This window comes from Melospiza georgiana, chromosome 9 (assembly GCF_028018845.1).
Source record: "Melospiza georgiana isolate bMelGeo1 chromosome 9, bMelGeo1.pri, whole genome shotgun sequence".
Classification (NCBI taxonomy): domain Eukaryota; kingdom Metazoa; phylum Chordata; class Aves; order Passeriformes; family Passerellidae; genus Melospiza; species Melospiza georgiana.
In genome coordinates this window covers 1,804,484-1,824,244 of record NC_080438.1, presented here as the reverse complement: position 1 = coordinate 1,824,244, position 19,761 = coordinate 1,804,484, and the positions used below count along the sequence as shown (strand labels likewise).

General features: G+C 47.9%; 1 protein-coding gene across 4 annotated transcripts in view; it reads right to left on the bottom strand.

Annotated features, from left to right (window-relative positions):
- The window catches only part of NOTCH2 (notch receptor 2), a 94,566-nt gene extending 76,030 nt beyond the window's left edge, over window positions 1-18,536 (bottom strand). For 3 of the 4 annotated variants that reach the window (XR_009114782.1, XM_058029809.1, XM_058029808.1), the window contains exons 1-2: window positions 18,467-18,536; window positions 7,771-7,852 (exon numbers count right to left, since the gene is read on the bottom strand). Coding sequence is in view for 3 of the 4 variants with exons in the window: in XM_058029809.1 (XP_057885792.1) it covers window positions 7,771-7,841 (71 nt within the window). In the remaining variant the exon portion in view is untranslated. Of the gene's footprint in view, window positions 1-7,770; window positions 7,853-17,695; window positions 17,713-18,466 lie in introns of those variants that run through there. The other variant, XM_058029807.1, reaches the window with a different exon arrangement.
- Window positions 18,537-19,761: the final 1,225 nt, after the last annotated feature.

Here is a 19,761-nt window from a genome sequence, read left to right as displayed (position 1 = left end):
GTTCTGGTGTTTGCTCTTTAAGAGGGAAGAGCTCAAATGAATTCAAAGAAGCCAACAGTAATGATTAATAGAAAGCTCTGGCCACATTGAAAAGCTCAGGTGGCTCAGTCTATTTAGCAAAGGGAAAAGGGAACAAGACAGCTAATCAAAACTCAAAGTGTCCACTATGAAACACAGATTTAACAATAATTCCCAATCTACAAGATCTGGCATGACAGAACTGAGCATTTAAAACTTTAAGCTGGATGAATTCACTTTAGAAATAGGGCAGTATCTTTATTTCCAGACAGATTTGTACACAGTCTCTCAGCAGCAGAGAGAAACAACTGGAAGAACGCATTTAAGGTTGTAGTGGAATTTCTCCATCACTCATGCTTGTTTAAGAGAAGCCCAGGATTGGCTGTTTCAGGGAGAGTATGCACGCTAGTTCAAACAAAGCTATTCACAGAGGTTATTATCCAAGTTATGCAAGGGGCCATTACTAGATGACCACAACTGTTTTTTCTCATGTTAAAATTTATTAACTAGCTGTAGCCATCTGTCTAAAGCAGGAAAGTCATACGTGCACAATCGTAATTTACCACTGCCCACACCCAAATTAGGCTCCTTTCACCGTACCTTAGTACTTTCAACTCCATGCCCAAGAGCAGACATGAAAGGAGAGATTTTGCAGGGCACGGCAGGATTAATAAAGTCACAGAGAGCAAACCCTGAGACAGCAGCAATGCAGAACCTCCTCTGCCTCCTGTGCCCGGCTCAGTGCAGCAGCCCAAGGCTGTGGGTCAGCGTGAGCCACACCACATCACACGAGAGGCAGTCCTGGGCTATTCTGGGCCTAAACCATGCAGCTATGGGCTTCCTTTAGCATCCCAATCTTTCCTTGCTTTGCCAAGCGCCAGCAGGGCTCTGCAGGATCCCCCGAGCCCTGGCAGGCAGCAGAGAGAGCTGTGCCAGGACTGGGGCTCAGCTCAGCTCCCACGGCTGCTCACGGAGCTCTGCCCCTGCTCAGAGCCTGCCTGGGCACCCACGGCTGGGCCAGGGCTCTGGACATCCCTGTGCAGCCCATGGCAAGCTGAACTGCAGCCCCAGAGCCTCACAGGTCGTGGTTACAGGGATTTCTCTCGGTTTTATCACTGCACCAAGCCCCTCAGACAGCACAGCACACGCACTTGTAGCTCTCTTTACCACGAAGGAAAAGAGCAACAAAGCAGAGTTTCACAAAACCCCACCTAGGCCATCTCATCAGAGCTCCTCCAACTCCACCAGCAAGTACAAAATAAACCAAAACACAAACCAGCAAGCACAAAATAAACCAAAACCTAGAATTTAAGTGCGAAAGTGATTTTTCATTCAGAAAGTCTAGAGGAACCTCTCAAGTTTTATACCTCACAAGTAAATAAACCCCAAGAACATGTCTTCTCTCCAATCCCTAACACTCAGGGACACTGGAAGGTGCATTTGGCTGTTCCCCCTAGACAAGAGGGAGAAGGGAGCCTAAACACTGATTAAGAGCATTGCTGGTATGAATGAAGAGGAAAGCTGAGATATGTGCTCTGAGACAACCATCACCCACAAACAAGCAGCGTTTTGTACACAAATGTTCTGGTACAAAGTTGAAGAGCGCTCCAAGACCGGGCTTGCTCTGAGGCTAGTCAGAAAAACACGGGGGAGTGCTCCCGACAGGGAACAGCAAAACCTCTTTTAACTTCAGCTCTTTTCATCTGGACGGAGGAACGTGCCAGCCCATGGAAAGATGGTAGGTCAGGTATCCCCGGCCCTTGTACCAACCATTTTGTTCTCCTCCTGGAGAAGTGCCTGGTCACGGAGTGATGCAACTTTGCCCTCCAGCAATTCAGTGCAATCCTTTTTGAATGTTAGAGAACAAAAAACCTACAGTCCAGACTTTCAACCATGTCTCCTGTCAAAAACATTTCTAGGCACAAATACTAGTAATTTAGCTCTAAATGCTGGTGTAGACAAAACTGCAAATATTTGCTCCTGATTCATGTTGGGCACCACATCATTTCTCTAAGAACAGAGGCAAACACTGAAAACATGCAGTCTAAGTCCAGACTTTTTCATAGGATATGATTAAACCCAACAGCAGCTCCAGCTTCCCACCACCCCTGCTCTGCTCTCATCCCAACATACTCTTTCAAGTTCTCTTAAGAGAGGAAAAAGCTGCTCTTGTCTACAGAGCAGCTTAAAATTGTAGCAGCTTGTGTCAGCTCCAAATGACATGATCAGAACAGGAAACCGAATCTTTTCCAAATAAAAGCCACTGTTTCTCCTCAGTTTTCCATTTAACACTCAGAAAAAGAAACAGGAAGATGAAGTTTGTTCTGGCACTTTCTGGAAGCACATGAGGTCTCTCAGCCTACTTCAACAGGAATTTAATCTTTTAAGAACAAATTTCACATACAACTTAATTCAAATCATGATTTCTGAAAGCTAGAGAGAGGTTGAAATGGGAAAATGTCCTGTGGGCTGTATCAGCTATGCAGCTGCTTCTAATTAAAGCTTCTCCTTTACTCTCTCTGGGCTACTTTCCAGCACAAATACTTTAGAGCTCAGCCTTTTTTTTTTTCCCCCTCCTCCCTTTCAGCTCCAGCCTGCATTTGCCTTAGCTCAGGCTCTCATGGAGCTAAACAAGAGACGTAGAAACAAAACAAAGGTACTTATCCAAATCTGAAGTATCCACAAACCCAGAGAGCTGCATTCGCTCTAACAACCTAACGCTGCAAATCAGAGCAGAAGACCCACAAAAGCTGTGCTTTTGGTTCTTCTGCCACAGAACTACACCAAAGTTACCTTCCAAAACTTAGCTCTCTCCTGCTTTCAACAGACTTGTGGAAAATATGTCTGGTCTGTTGGAAAAACTTCCTCATCTGCTGTACTGTGTCTGCCTGGGCACATTCATGAGACAGCCTCTTCAAATGCACCTTATGGACAATTCTAACCAGACTTCCAGATGTTTGATTTTCATGGGAGTTTTCTACTCAGGCCCATGATATCATCTGGAGATGCACAGAAGAAAGCAGATGGCTTTAATTTAACAGGCAAAGGGAAGCATTTCCTCGTAGCCCTGCCTCTCCCCCTCCACCCCAACCCTCCTCCTCTTTGATTGGAAGATGCTCCATCGAAGAGGCTGAAAAATTCCCTCTGATGGCTGAGGCGAGAAGGGTCCCAGCTATTCTGTCACAGATCTTAACCAGACTTCCCTGTGGCTCCCGGGCTCTGACTCCCACACCTACACCTCCCCTCAGGAGGCAGAACAGGATTCTCTGGTTCGCTTTACAAACGCTCCTTCCCATGTCTCAAGGCGCCCGTTTGTGCGTCATACCCCGAGTGCGAGCGCTGGGATGGGACGGCCTCCCTGCCCTGCCTTTACAGCAGCACTCAGCCATTGTTCCCAGCCCACAAAGTGCCTCTGCACAGAGCCACTCCACAGGGCAGCAGCAGCCACACTCTGAACACATTCAGCTTTTTTCTGAAGAGCTTTTGGTGCGCACAGGTAACTCACAATAAAAAACCGTGACTGAAAATCACTACTCTGTTCCCAGAATCTAAGCTAGCCGTGCTGTACTCTCCCCTTTTTCCTCTGCTCTAGTCTCAAGGGTCTCCTTTAACTTCTGAAAGGAGACAGAAGGAAACAGAAAAGGGCAGACCATTCTCAGAAAGGGACAACTTCTCAACTTCTGCATTTAGCCTCTTCTGGAAAACTCTCAGACCTCATCCTGCTACAAGGTCTCCTATGGGTATTCCCCATTCACTAGCCTAGGAGTGATTAGTCTCTTGAGACAGATCCCAAGCAGATATCAGAGGCAGTCTCAGAAGCAGTTCTGCGGTCTTGGATCTTGCCTTCAGCCCCAGAAGTCCTCTTAAATCCAAATTAAAATTCATTTATGAAGGTCCATCTTGAAGGAAAGGTAGGCCAAAACCTTGCAAGGAAGTTGAAGTTACTGTCAGCTGGAATTAAGACAGAAGCCCCTTACTGCCATGCCATTGCTGCTTTGAGTTTGGCATTTTTTGGAGGTCCTCCTGCTGCCAGTCTACACATAAACTGTATCATGCTATGGAAAAGGTGGACAAACTTCAGCCCACAGTGGGAGAAATGCTGCTAACTGAAGGGACAGAGGCACACAAAGCTGTGCAAACCCTGGCAGCTTGGGATGTGCTGCAGGAGACTGTTCTTTTGGCACTCCACGTCCCCATTTGACCGAGCACAGCTCTGAGGTGTTTTACACCATCAGGAGTAACAGAAGCCCTCAGTGTTAAAGCAGCTCTTGGTTTCACAGAGGTGCAGCTATCCCTTCTGGATACACAAATTGCAACAGTCCTAAGGTCAGAAATTCAGCCCTCAGAGCCTGCCAAGCACAAGAAGCAGCAAGGCCCTAAACCTTGCAGCACCCCCATGTCAACTCCCTCCCCACTTCTGCTTCTCCCCTGGCACAGCTTCTGCTCCCTGCCACAGGGGTGGGAAGCTGGGAGAGGCCACAGCCGTGGAACATGGGGAAATCAGTCAGTCAGGAGACTCTGTGCTCCTGGGCCCTGCCCCATTCCAAGCAGAGGCACTGCCCCATCCTGCAGGGAGCAGATCCTCGTGCTCAGAAAACAGCCATGCCAAAATCTCTGCTCTGCTTGTCCTGGAAGCAGCTCCCTGTGCCCACACCTTCCTCCCTGGCCTGCTGCAGCTGCAGAAACGCTGCAAGATCACAGCTCTGCCCATGGGCTCGTCCCACCACTGCTTCCCAGTCATCCAGCAGCAGGGAGACAAGAAATGGCTTTGCTGAGATGGTCACAATCAGCATGGAGCAATGAGGAACTGTTGCCCTGCTTCTCCTTGGATATGAGAGGATACAAGAAGGTTCCTTCGTGTTTGACGCTGCAGTGGGTAAAAGGCTGCCTGGAGATGCTTTGAGGGGAAAAAACCTCACCCATCACAGTGCAGAGCAAAGCCAAACTCCAAACTGAACCTGCCTTTTGTCACAGCAGGACCAAGAAAGCTTGGAAGGATGGGTCCCCTCCAGTGCTGCTGCAGATACAGACATATTCTGTGGACCAAGGCCTGCATCCTCACCATGAAAGTCACTGAATGAGCGCAGAAAAGAGCTCTCACACACCAAAAAAATCCTGTCTCTGGAAGATGCAAACACAGGAATGTGTAATTTTCTAAATATAAAACCAAGGTCAGAGGAGGGCAGTAACTTTGTGAGCAGTGCCACAGAAGGACAGCCTGGGCCAGCGGCGTCACCAGGGGAACAGAGCTGCTTAAAGGGCACTCACAGCAGCAATCTGATAAAGCTCAACCCCAGCTTCCTTACAGGGGTCACACTCACTGTTCCCATAACAGATGCCAGACACACACCACAAAGGTTTCTCAGCAGAAAACCAGCTTTCCTTTTTAATGGAGGAGATGCTACAGGGTGTTCAAAGGAAGCTGCTTCAGCAGCATGCTGCCATCCACTGCTGGGCAAAATACCCAGACTAGGTGTTTTGTTATCAGTCCTTACTCATATCTTATCACATTTGGTTATTGCTGAGGCAGGTTCTCCCTCAGCAGTTCACCTAGGAGACAGCAAGACTGATGGGATGGCCTGACCACACACTACAACAAAGAGCTCAGCCAAGAGGAGATACAGAAAGAGGAAGAGAGCCAGCTATAATAACTTATTGCCCAGCAAAGGAAGTACTGCAGATAACTTCAAGAAAGTGGAAGGGGTGGAGATGCTGCTAATCATTGAGAGATCCTGCAGACTTAGAAGGCAAGCCACTTGCTTTAGTAATAAATTCACTTTCCTGAGCAAAACATTTCTACTCTCACAACCATCAAAAATTCAGAAAGTCATTTAGGTTACTAAACCGGAGAGAAAGTTCCCCTATTCAGAGTTCCTCATAGTGCAGGAAAGAAAAAAAAAAAGTCAAAACCAAAACAGGATGCTAAGAATCAGCTTGCTGAAGGTAGACACTCCACAATTGAGGTGGGTTTTGCTACTTTGTTCCTTCCTTTCTGCAAAAATGTGTTCTTGAGCCAGAACTAAAAGGCACTTAGTAATCTCTGTATACAGCTCTTTGTTAGCCTTTCCAGTTAATACAGCACCTGCAAAGGAGCTGAGCTGTTTCTTGAAGGAGGGGTAGGTTTAAAACCAGCAAGAACACTTTGCACAACAAGAAGGAAGGCATGATTATTATTGTAAATGTGCGCTAAAAAAAAAAAAAAATGTAACGCTGGTCAAAGCTGCCATTGTAATGAGGGAAATGCGTCAAGATCTGGACTGCACCACAAACAGTGCAGAGTTAATCAGATGAACCAACAGAGGCTGTAAAAAACAATTGCTAAGACACGGTTAAGAGGAACATGCAAGCTGGAGAAAATGTCCTGAGGAAGGTAAAAGCAGCACCAGCATCAATAGCAGTCTTGCTTATTACCTTCATTGTGACCTACATACTTTGGCTCCAGACTAACGTGCTTAAGGACACACCAGAAAGACCTACAGAAGACACCTATTTCTTGTTTCAGTCTGAAAATAGAAGTGAAAAGCAGGAAAAGTTCCTGCTCTCTTTTAAGCTGACATCAATATAAAAGCCTGGAAAGGAAAGAAATGGGAACCAGAAACAGTTAGAAATTTTAGAAGAAACTTACAGGGAATAACAAGTTACGTATTTGCTTTTCTGTGGCCTTTCTGCACATCAGGTATTGATCTGAAACCTGAGGAGAGCCTCCAATGAGATTATGATTTCCCCTTTGTGTGCCACAGGTGCAATTTCAGTATATCAGGCTCTATGCACCACATTAATGGAGAATTAAAGGTTGTGGTTAGGGGAGATGGAAGTGTAAAGAAGTGTGAGGAGCACAGCTCTGTGTTAGCCAAGCCAAATCAACAGGAGAAAATTCACTAATATTTCAAGAATGCTGGCACTAAGATAATGCCTTAGCATGCTAGAAAATGACGCAACTTGAACTGATGAAGTAAACAAGCTCTAGAAAATAATCTGGTTACTGCAGACGTAGTAAATTAACCCAATCAAAAAAAGAGGATTCTTTTTTTTTTTTTTTTTTCTTTTTTTTTGGCAAAATAGCACTTTATTAAAAAAAAAAATCTCAGTACTGCAGTTTGAAAGGTGAACTGCATTTAAATAGACGTGATGTTTTCCAGATAACACACACCCTGCCAAAGCTCCTGCTGATGAGCTTCCCATGCAGCAACAAAGTGAAGATGGGTGTCAGCACTTACCAAAATCATTTTACAAGATGCAAACAAATGTGGATATTTGGTTGGGGGGTGGTTGTTAGTGTGTTTTAGCAACTCACATGTATTACTTGCTCTCAAGCAGTAGAAGGGAGTTGGCACACTTCAGAGTGGAGAATAGTTCTGAAAAACCTCAAAAATATTTAAATTGAGGCTGGAGCTCTATAAAGTAAGGTGAGCTATTAAGTTGGAGAGCAAGTTTCAACTTAGCTTGTGGGTCTGGAAACAAGGTACAGAGTTTACCTCTACGATGGGTTTGGCCTCAGTTCCCAACCTGGTGCAAAGAAATCCAACTGACAAAATCCAAACCCAAATACTGAACAAGAATCCCAGATCTCCTACATTACAAAAAGCTAGCACACAAGAATGAATCCATTATAAAGAAGCACCAACTGTGCTAAAACTGTTATGCTGAGAGAACCCCTTAAGAAAATCTCAAAAAATCACATTTCCTTTCTGGCTAAGGTCCTGAAGGAAAGAAAATGGGTAATTAAATTGATTAGAAATGAAACCAACTTACTTGCAATATCCTGTACCATTTTGATATGGAATGCACTTTCCCTCATTAACACATGGCTTGGAGTCATCCATACACTGCAGAGCTGAAAGAAAAGAAAAGAAAACAACCATCAAACCCATAGCTACAATACATGTCAGGTCAAAGCTTCATTAGCGTACTCAGGGGAGTGAAAACTTTATAGGACTGGAACAAAAACAAAGACACTATCACATGGCTGAATTTCATCTCTGGCAGCATCAAAAGAGCCAGACTGAAAGAAGAATCAAATACAGATTTGCTCATCAGGCAACCAAATCTTTCCAGAATTTCTTGAAGGTGGGTTTTCAAAGCAATTTCAGCAAGCTCCAAAGACACTCGTGTTGGCACCTGCATACTTTGGGTTAAGTGTCCCCAGTTACCACTTTCTGATCAAAATTCTGGACTGAAATTCTCTGAAATGCAAAGCAGCTACTCCTAAGCCCTCTCCTGGAATACTCTGTCTCAAATCCTTTTCTTCTTTTTTACTGTCTCAAGGGGCACCTGGCACTGAAACAGGGGCATCTGTCCCTCATGAGCTGACCTGCTGATTGTCACCAGCAACCCAGGATTTGCTGCAACAGGTACTGCTGTGGCCCTCTGCCTTCAGGCAGGATCATGTTGGCAAATAAATGGAAAACACCAGAGCAGCTGACAACTTTCAGCAGAGAGTTTGGTATTCCTAAGGAGATGCTCTGTCACTCACACTTGACGTTTTTGCTGCTGTGTTTTTAAAAAGGCATGAAGCACGACACAGCTCAGGGCCAGCCAGTTTGTACCCAAGTCTAAAGGAAGCTCCAGTGAGGTCTGTCCTGATGGAACTTCCAGCTCTGGCAAGTGCTCTTCCCTTCACAGGGACCTGAAGCAGCACTCCAACGTGACCAGAAGGATGGGAACTCTTTCGGAACCACAAAAATTGAGCTGTTCCACCCACACCACAGCCTGCCATTTGAATAGCACCAAACTACCAGATAAAGCTCTCAGAACCACATCAGCTGGGTCCTGTCCTGAGCTCATCCACAGAAGAAAAATCACAAGCTCTTCCCAGCCTCCAGTTCTGTCTCCTGGCCCCAACCTCACACCCTTCCATGCCTTTAGAGACCCCCTTTCCACAACCTTATTGCATTTGGGAAAGCATTTAGCCAACCTTAATTAAAGGCACCTAAAGACATCAATAACATCCAACCACTCAAACTGCCCGCTTGTCAGCCAGCTGTTGGAGGGTTGGCTGCCTCCCCTTCTTTTTTTTAAAATAAAGATGGTTTTCCTCTCCTCAAGTGGTACTAAATTTTCAATACAAACTCAGCAAGGGGCATCAGGGAGAAGTGGTGCAAACCACCCCTGAGGTTGATGTGCTGGTGACCAAGGAATGGGGCTGGGAAGAGTTAACACGGCAGTCCCACTAAGCTCTCCCTGCAACCCGAGCAAATTCAGTCCAGCAACTGGACAGCTTGGAACAGACTCTGCTTCTGCAGTCCAGGGCTTGAAGTGTTATTTCTCAATAACCCTGAGCACATAAACAGGTCACACGCACTACGAGGCACTATAGGAACGTTTCACTTGCAATCCCTACAGAGAATACAGTTAAATTCAACCCAGATCCCCGTGAGGAGTATCAGTGTTTCCCACAACACAAGCACGCTTGCTGCTGTTAACTCGATTTCTGAAAAAGGGGGCACTTGGATGGCGCTGCCTCTGCAGAGCTCTCAGGAAATGAACAAAATTCCACTCTGAGCCCCTTTGAGATAACCCCCAGGTCAGGGTTACCAAGCGACAGAAACACTGCCAGGGATTGTGCGCGGCATTCCCCACAGCAGGCAGGGCTCACTTGCACCTGTCTGACCATTTCTGTCCCATTTAACCGCAACCTCCACGCGGCTCTGACTCCAAACCTCATCTGCTGCTGTCCACCACGGCAGCAGCTTGTGCTCACAGCAAAGATTAGCTCCAGTTAGCAGGGCTGGGTTGCACCGTGTCCGAGAGAAAATGCTCTGTGGCCAAGGGAGAAGCGCTGGGATTCAGGGACTCCCACCACCCACCCAGGGCTCTCCAGGGCGGGTTAAAGCGAGCTGTGCCACACTGCAGAGAGCCAGGAGGGGAACCAGCCTTGGGATTCCCACCCCAGCACCTTGAATCTCCATTCTTCTCGCACCAGTCGAGCCAGCGAAGCAAATACTCAGAGGATTATTTCTTTTGTGCTCGCGCTTTCAAACACAATTTTGTAATCTCGTCGAGTGCCCGCGTCCCCAGTGAGAACTGAGCGGCCAGTTGATTTTGTAACCCACATGGTAAAAGCTTAACCAGCACTTGGCCAAAAACACCTCCCCCAGCACAGGCACACAGAGGGGAACAAGAGCCTGGAGGGGTCACAGCAAGGAGGATCCCAACCAAGGATTCCAACTTGGTTTGCTAGAGGCAAATACAGACACAGCAGAGAGGCTTTAGCAAAGTAATGATTAATTTTCCTGGGGTTTTTGACAAATTATTCCCACCTTGAACTGCTGTTTAGCAGGTCATAAAACTACTACCAGCCTTTAGAGTTCTTCCACTGAGACAACGGGATATATTTTCTCTATAGTAATTCAGAAGTGAAAGAAGCTAAGAAAACAAACACAAAAATACTTTGTACTTTTTCAGCTTTAGACTGAATAGACATGCTTTGAAATGCAACTACAGCTGAAATGAATGTAAATGTAGCCATATTCTATATTAAAATAAGTAAAGAGTCATGTGACTTCTCTTGGAAAAAAAAAGAAATCACAAGGGAAATAGAAGACTACAGTTCTCACAGTAAAATTAGCATTTCTGTGCACAAAGCACTGTCTTCCTGTATTTCACTATATCTTTCATAAAAATTTCACAACACATGCAAAACCAAGGCATTTCAACACAAATCACTTCAAAAGCTACTTCTCTGCTACTCTACCATGTTGAGATCAAGAGTGGAAAGTGCCAGAAACTACCTCCTACCTCAGCCAGCACAAAAAGCTCGTTTTGCTGCAAGCACTGCATGAGCTGGGAACACTCTGGTGTGTACAGCATGAGAGAAGGCAGCCTTGCCTAGAAAAGATAAAGCCACTTTTCTAGAAGCCATCTACAGACAGCATCAGCACATTGTCAAGGCTCTGACAGCTGCTTCTGACAGTTTTCTTCTGCGTTTAACACAAACAGAAACGCTGACTTGTTGGTGGTTTTCTGGCCTGCCAGAAGATAGGCTGGCCTCGTGGATTTTAGGCACATCACAGGGATATTGGGAAGAAAAGACACCCCCTGGTTTTCAAAAGGCTGGTTTCTCCTGGAGAGGGCAGGCCCCGCCAGAAAGGAGCGCCCAATTTCCAGCAGTGGCTGCAGCCAAGGCTGAAGGATTCTCAGGAAAGGGCTCTTGAGTGCAGCCGAGAGGAACAGACCCAGCCTGGAGTCCATACCAACCCTAACCTGGCATTTCACATCCCACCAAGACCATTTTCCAAAACCAGATAACCACCGCTGTAAAACGAGCACAACACACACTATAGGGAACGCTGGAATTTTCGACATCCAAATCTGAAGCCACAACTGGGGCACAATTATGACTAGATTTAATTTTTCTTTTTGGCTAAACAGACAGCTAAAATCTAGGGGGGAAAGAAAAGTTTTGTTTCTGCCTCAGTGTTCTTTACGACGCCAAGATTTTCTGGATGTTGTGATTTGGTTTCCACACGTCATCTGCCGACTATAAATTCAAATATTTTCTGGGCTATAAATTTAAAAGAAATAGTGCAGGATTAAGATCAGAAGCTGTGTCAGAGTTCAGCTTTTGAGAGAACTTTGCTATAGGGAACTCGAGCCATAACCAGAGCAAGTCTGAAAGGGCTTTGTTCTAACTACCCAAAGGAAAGTAATGCCAATAAACTCCTTGCCCACAAGTTCAGAGAAAGTCAAACAGAAATAGATTTGAAAAATACCAAAACAATTAATGCTGTGAGAAAGACATTATAAAGCTGATTTCCTGTAGTTCTGTGGTTGATTATCCTGCATTTCAGGAGGTGCAGGCTCTGGCCAAAGGTTTTATTTTAAGTAAGGGGAGAGTGATGTCCTGGCAGAGCACACAGCTGAGCTGCTGGTACAGCTTTCTCCAGGGAGGACACTGCATGTGCCTCTCTCCTCCTCCTGCCCATAAATGTTTCATTATGTTCATAGAAACTCAGAATCAGAGCCCAGACCTTTGCCCCACACGGTTAAAGCTTGCCCATAGGTTCAAAAGCTTTCTTGTGGGAGTGGGTGGAAAACAACCTGCTTGAACGTAGGAAAAAAAGTCAAGCTAAAAACACATTTAAGACTAGACAGAAAGTAAAGGGCAAAATAGGTTCCTACAACCTTTATTTTATGCAGGCAGTGAATTTTCTGTCTCGATTGAGATTCACGAGAGTCAGGCTGTCAGTTCAACCGCGCTACCCATTGTGCGCCAAGGGAGAGGAGGGAAAAGGATCTGGAGCCCTCCAACAAGGGCAGCACAAGACGGGGCATGGAAAATCCCAGCTCAGGGCTGCTCCACAGAGGCGGATCAGCTCAGAGGAGCACGGCCATCGGCACCAGTCACACAACAAATCAAGGGGGTCTCGAATTCCAGGGGAGGGAAAGACAGCTGCTGGCTCCCTTCGGGAAAAACAGAGCGTGAAGAGCGCGGTTAATGCTGAAACGTGGGGCACATCCTGCAGGAAGGTCCTCCCTGAGCAGAAAGGGACGAAATCCCACAGCAGCACGGCACACAGCTGCTGGGAGGGCTGGTAAAGAGTAAGGAGCACTGTGCACATGGGGAGAATACCCAAAGATAACCAAATTTTGGAGGAAAACCACAAAGGACTAATTACGCTGCTCACTAACCTCAAGAGATTACAGCTCCAGTGAGATTGTATAGCAGGGAAGGAACCACTAGTAAATACCAGCTAGCTGAAAATAGGAAAATAGCTTTTTCTTTTTCTTTTTTTCCTATGGCAGGCACACGCAGGGGGAAGGAAGCAAACTGGTAAAAATCTTCACTGCGAAAAAGCAGCAAAGCCTCATGCCCAGCTCAGATTTAGAAACCATTAACATTTGGGGAATTCAAACAAGCTGACCAGTTAGCACTTCACACACTGAGGGTAGTAGTTAAAGACAAAGCTTGTCTACAGGGCATGGAAACAGTCTGCAAAGTGAATTGCTTTAATCAGATTAAGACATCTCCACTGTTTTTACACACAAAAGCCTGAAATCAATTGGATAATGCAAGACTCATCAACTGAGAAGCAAAGCAGAGCTCAGAGAAGTGTGAAGGCACTCAACCAACACCCGACACCTTTTGGCAGAGAAAACTTCAATATCTAAACTGGTTTCCTTCACTAACACTCTAGACAAGTGCAAAAAATTTTGAAAAGAAAAATATTTAAGTGGATTTCAGAAGAACGACCCTGTAAACATGAAGAAATTAATCAGTTTTGCTTTGGTTGGTTTTTTTTTTTTGTTTTGTTTTTTTGTTTTTTTGGTTTTTTTTTAATTAGAGGATGCCAACAGCCAATCTGACTACACAAAGCTCTTGGACATGCAGAACCTCATGCCCTGCCATCATCTGCCTCAAATCTCTATTCCAAACACCAGCAAAAACTACTAACTAACCCTCCTAAGAACAGAGCTGGGAACCATTCTGTAGATTCACAGGTATGGTTGAATTATTTCATCCTTGGGGTCTCAGGCCCAGGAAGCTGCAGGAACACGGATACGTATATCAGATGCAGCTACAGTTCATGTGACACTGCTGCTGCTGCTGAAAAGCTATAGATAAAAACTCCCATTGTAACAGAAACTGAATTTAGGATGAACTTGCAGCACAGTTTGAAAGACTGTCAGTCACCGTGCTCTCCATCTCCCCTACTGTCCTCTGCCTTTCCCCATTTGCAGTTTTCCAAACAAAGCCAAAATGCCCAAAATCCAGAAGTGCAACATAAAGCACTTAGTTAGGAGGGAAAAAAAAAAAAAAAAAAGTTTTCAACAAAAAAAAAAATGTAGGGAAGGCAATTAAAGAGCTGAAAAGGTATTGGTGTTTCCATGGCAATCTGGCAGGCGGGAGCCATGCTCGCCTCTTCTCCCAAGTGTTCCGTCATTCTGCAGCACTAAATCTTTATTAAAGTGAACGCTGAGCATGTGTGCCTGTGCAGAAATGTTAAATTTTATGATTAAAGCGAACACTGACCATGTGTGCCCATGCAGAAATGTTAAATTTTATCATTAAAGTGAAGGCTGAGCATGGTGCCCATGCAGAAATGTGAAATCTTTATTTCTAAAGTGAAGGCTAAGCAGTGCAGAAATGTTAAATTTTATTAATAAAGTGAACGCTGAGCATGCGTGCCTGTGCAGAAATGTGAAATCTTTATTATTAAAGTGAACACTGAGCATGTGTGCCCATGCAGAAATGTTAAATTTTATCATTAAAGTGAACACTGAGCATGGTGCCCATGCAGAAATGTTAAATTTTATCATTAAAGTGAACACTGGGCATGTGTGCCTGTGTAGAAATGTTAAATTTTATCATTAAAGTGAACACTGAGCATGTGTGGCCATGCACAAATGTTAAAACTTTACTAAAAAGAAGGCTGAGCATCTGTGCCTGTGCACAAATGTTAAAACTTTAATAGCAAAGTGAACGCTGAGCATGTGTGCCCGTGCAGAGATGTGAAATCTTTATTTTTAAAGTAAGGGCTGAGCATGTGTGCCTGTGCAGAAATGTTAAATTTTATCATTAAAGTGAACACTGGGCATATGTGCCTGTGCAGAAATTTTAAATTTTATCATTAAAGTGAAGGCTGAGCATGGTGCCCATGCAGAAATGTGAAATCTTTATTATTAAAGTGAACGCTGAGCATGTGTGGCCATGCACAAATGTTAAAACTTTACTAAAAAGAAGGCTGAGCATCTGTGCTTGTGCAGAAATATGAAATCTTTATTAATAAAGTGAACACTGAGCATGCGTGCCCGTGCACAAATGTTAAAACTTTAATAGCAAAGTGAACGCTGAGCATGTGTGCCCATGCAGAAATGTGAAATCTTTATTCTTAAAGTAAGGGCTGAGCATGTGTGCCTGCGCAGAAATGTTAAATTTTATCATTAAAGTGAACACTGAGCATGTGTGCCCATGCAGAAATGTTAAATTTTATCATTAAAGTGAACACTGAGCATGGTCCCCGTGCAGAAATGTTAAATTCTATCATTAAAATGAACACTGAGCATGTGTGCCCATGCACAAATGTTAAATTTTATTATTAAAGTGAAGGCTGAGCAGCGCAGCAATGTTAAATTTTATCATTAAATGAGCACTGGGCAGTGCAGCAATGTTAAATTCTATCATTAAATGAACACTGGGCAGCGCAGCAATGTTAAATTCTATCATTAAATGAACACTGGGCAGTGCAGCAATGTTAAATTTCATCATTAAATGAGCACTGGGCAGTGCAGCAATGTTAAATTTTATCATTAAATGAGCACTGGGCAGTGCAGCAATGTTAAATTTTATCATTAAATGAACACTGGGCAGTGCAGCAACGCTGTCCCGGCGCCTGGGCAGAGCGGGAGCAGGGCTTGCTTGCAGCATGGAACAAACAGCAGGCGCCCGTGCCATTCTGAGATACAAAGCTCTTTTTTCATCCCCATGGCAGTCTAAAAAAAGGACATGTGCCCTAGGAACAGACTATTTTCTAAACAGAACAGACGATTATTTCTGCAGATCTCAGATGACCCTGCTCAGAATGACACAAGCACTACTTCTCCTAGACAAGCCCTCGACTCCTGCTGGAGAGACGATTCCAAAACGAATTCAGAGAAACTGAGGGCATAAAAAAAATCCACAAAATTACTTTCTAACACGTGCTTAGGAAAGCTCTTTTCCCCATAAGGTGGATGCTGTTTCCCTAAGGTGTCCCAAAGGAGGGGGGACAGTCATCACTGTACCCATGCTCCACTGAAGAGCCATTGGCCAAGAGCACAAACTCAAAGGAAACGATGCTACAGCTGGAGATGCTGCACAGCTACTGTACTACCTGGGCAGTTACAATAACTGCTTGGGTTTGATGCTGAGTAAAAGAGATTCCCAGCAGAAACAGGCTGCCAGAGTCCTGCTGCTGCTGCTTTTCCATCTACTCCTGGTCCTGGGCTCAAAGGCAGCCCCCCGTACTCCCCGTGGCACAGACACCAGTTTGGGAAATGGGAGAACCCGAACAGCATCTGCTGAAGGGAATCACCCACTTATTGCAACAGCAGCAAATAATTAAAAAAAAATAAAAATTAGGGAGGGAAGTAGCTGTGGAAGCTGACAAAAACCCAACCCATCCACTGAAAGACATTCAAATGCCAAATGCCACCAGAGGCGTGAGTCCTCCTTTCCCAAGGATTCAAGTCCTGAGAACAGGAGCAGGAGGATCTTCACGTATTTATAATCTGACTAAGTGATGCCCTGCAGGAAGTGATGCGAGCGAGCCAGATTTTCATAACGCTCCCTTTTGAAAGCCTAAATCAGCATCTTTGATAAGAACAAATTTGATAGATGGCAACACCTTCAAAAAAATCAAGCCGAACTTGCTCTCCCATAAGCAAATCCATATCAAGGACTGTCAGCGTTATCTGAAGTGCTCCAAATTTCACTGGGTGAATACCAAAGACCTCAGACTGCAGTCCACGAATTGAAGGTGGATTGAAACCTGTCTGAAACACGACTGGCAGGCAGCCTGGTGAGACACAGCACCAGCGGTAATTAACGACAGCGGGTAATTAGGGTGGGCTTGACAGCCGGGCCAGAAGAGACGGGAATGGTTCACAGCAATTATCGGGCAAGGATCCTCTCACCAAAAGCGCAGGTGTCGCTGCCCCACCCCAGCTTACTGCACCTCCAAGTGCAGCCCTTTGCAAAACCAAACTGGAAAAGCGAGTTGCTGCAGCCGGGCGCTTGCATGATGAGACAGGGCTGAGCAGCGCGAAGCAAAGAGCTCCGCGCATCCAGGAGCCTCCTCTTTATTGACCAAGAGGGCTGACATCAGGTACCTGCCCTCTCTTGCACAAGAGCATCAAGCCAGCTGAATGTGCACCCGAAAATACCCTTTCGGTGACTTCATCTCTGCCTTTCCCATTAATTCAAGGCGCAGCTCCCACTCCCAGGGAGCGATACCGAGCAGATGCAGGTCAGCATCTCACGACGACAGGAGTCACTTTCAGCCTGGATTTGTCACCTCTGCCGACCAGCCTTTGTTCAGCACCAGGAAGAGATTTCACCCACAAAGGCAAAAAATCTCCGCAGCATGGGAGGACCTCAGGCGAGAGTAGCCAGGCAAGTGACAACAGGTGATGCCACAGCTGCTTCTCTCGGCCCCTCAGGGAAAGGGCCAGCAATAAGCTGCCAAAGTGTTCCTATGAAAGTACAGTTTCACTAAGTGGACACGACATTTAGTCTTTGCAAAATTAGTGGTTTGCCATCTTAGTGGACTGGGTAAGCCATTGCCAGAAATGACGGTGCTACTAGGCACCACAAGTCCATGCTACCACAAAAGCATGTTTCTGAGACACCTACCCCTGAAAGACCCTTTAATTCTCCTTTTGAACAAGCCTAGCCAAAACACATTTGTGAAACAGCTTTTTTTAAAAAACTCCAAGCACCTTCTTGCAACATATTAGCAAAACTAAATCGGCTTTCAGAGGGGATTACTGGAAAAAAACCCCAACATTTCTCCCAGGAGACAAATACTGACCATTTTTAATCTGGCCATTTCGAAGTCAAAACAGATCGATTGACTGACCCAACTATTCTGCATCCAAACCAGCAAGAAGTGGTTATAACGCCACATTCAACAATTTCCACTCCAAAACCATACTGAACAACAAAAGTACTGAAAATACCAATGTCTTGCTCGCTCACCCCTAAACGACTTCCACTAATACTTTCTCCCATCGCTGCACTCTTCTCAAGTCATCCAAAGAGCAGCCTAACCACTCAAGAGCAAAAAGAAGTACTGAGAAGGCACGCAACAATCAATCGATGACTGCTGCTCCTCGACAGCTTTAACGCGGTGCAGGATTCACTGCGGGAGCAGGAGCTGTGCAAATGCCATGAGATCGATCTTCACCAGATCTCCTCGCTTGTGGCTACGAACGAGCCTCGCACATAAGGCCAGCGTGCAGGGGAACGGTGCCCAAAAGCGGCACTTCCCTCAGATGCGCACACATGGCTTTATCGCAGCAGCAGCAGCGGGAGGAGGAGGAGGAGGAGGAGGCGCGGCAGAGATTCCCCGAGCGTGTGCAGGAATGTCCCCGCACACAAAGCTCCGCGGCGCAGGTACGCGGAGCGCCGAGCCCCGCACGCCCTCTCCCCGCGTTCGCTGCCCGTTCCGCAGCTCGCTCCACGGGCCCGGCGCATCCCGGCCGGGCAGCGCGGGGCGGCTGCGGGGGCTCCGGCAGCGCCGTTCCCACGGGGCTCAGCCGCCGCCGCCGCCCCTCCGGGGGCCGCTGCACAAAGCGGCGGCGGCGCCGGGCCCCCCGCGCGATGTCACCCGGCCGCGGGTGCCCGTCCCCGGCGGCGGCGCGGGGGAGGCGAACGGCGGAGAGCGGCCGGTGCCCCCCGCGCCGCCCCTCGCTCGGCGCCCCGCCGCAGCCTCCCCCCACCGCCCGCCCGCGCCCCCCGGGCACTCACCGGCGGCGGGCTCGGCGCGGCGGAGCACGGCCAGCACCAGGGCGAGGAGCGCGGCGAGCGCGGGCCCCGCTCCGCGGGCCATGGCCACGGCCGCTCCCGCCGCCACCGGCTCGGCGGAGGGATCTGGGCGCCCGCCCCGCGCGGAGGGACACGGCCGCGCGCGCCGCCCCCGCTTCCTCCGCCGCGCCCCGCCCCGCCCGCCCGGACCGCCGGCAGGGGGCGCCCGACAGCGGGAAAGAGGGGCGGGAACGGGCATGGAGCGGGATGGAACGGGGATGGAACGGGATGGAGAGGGGATGGAGCGGGGATGGAGAGGGGATGGAGAGGGATGGAGCGGGATGGAACGGGATGGAGCGGGATGGAGAGGGGATGGAACGGGATGGAGCGGGATGGAGAGGGGATGGAGAGGGATGGAGCGGGATGGAACGGGATGGAGCGGGATGGAGCGGGATGGAGCGGGATGGAACGGGAATGGAGAGGGGATGGAACGGGAATGGAGCGGGATGGAGCGGGGATGGAGCGGGATGGAGAGGGATGGAGCGGGGATGGAGCGGGATGGAGCGGGGATGGAGCGGGGATGGAGCGGGATGGAGCGGGGATGGAGCGGAGATGGAGAGGGGATGGAGCGGGGATGGAGCGGGGATGGGGCAGGATGCAGCGGGATGGAGCGGGATGGACCCGGGGATGGAGCAGGGATGGAGCAGGATGGAGCGGGATGAAGGGGGAATTGAGTGGGATGGAGCGGGGATGGAGCAGGGATGGACCCGGGGATGGAGCGGGACGGAGCGGGGATGGACCTGGGAATGGAGCGAGAATGGAGGGATGGAGCGGGATGGAGTGGGAATGGAGCAGGGATGGACCAGAGATGGAGCGGGATGGAGCTGGGATAGAGCGGGCATGGAGCGGGATGAAGCGGGAATGGAGCAGGGATGGAGCTGGGATGCACCAGGGATAGACCGGTGAATGGACCGGGGATGGATCCGGGAATGGGGGAACGGGGAAGCGAGGCTGGTCCCGGGGCTGGGGGCGAGGAGGACGATGGGGACTGAAGAGCTGCACCGTGGGGGCCACGGAAGGAAGGTGGGAGGCCGTGGGGATGGGAGCGGGTGGCAGCAAGGGCGGGCAGTGGAGAGCGAGGGCGGCAGGACACGGTGTCCCCCGGCCGGGTGGCGGCAGCGGTGGCAGGAACAGGAGAGGACAGGGGCTCTGCAGCTGCCACACTGCGCTGCCCTTCGCCCAGATGTGGGGGGCAGGCAGCAGATCCGGGCTGTGCCCAGCGGGATGGGGAATCCCAT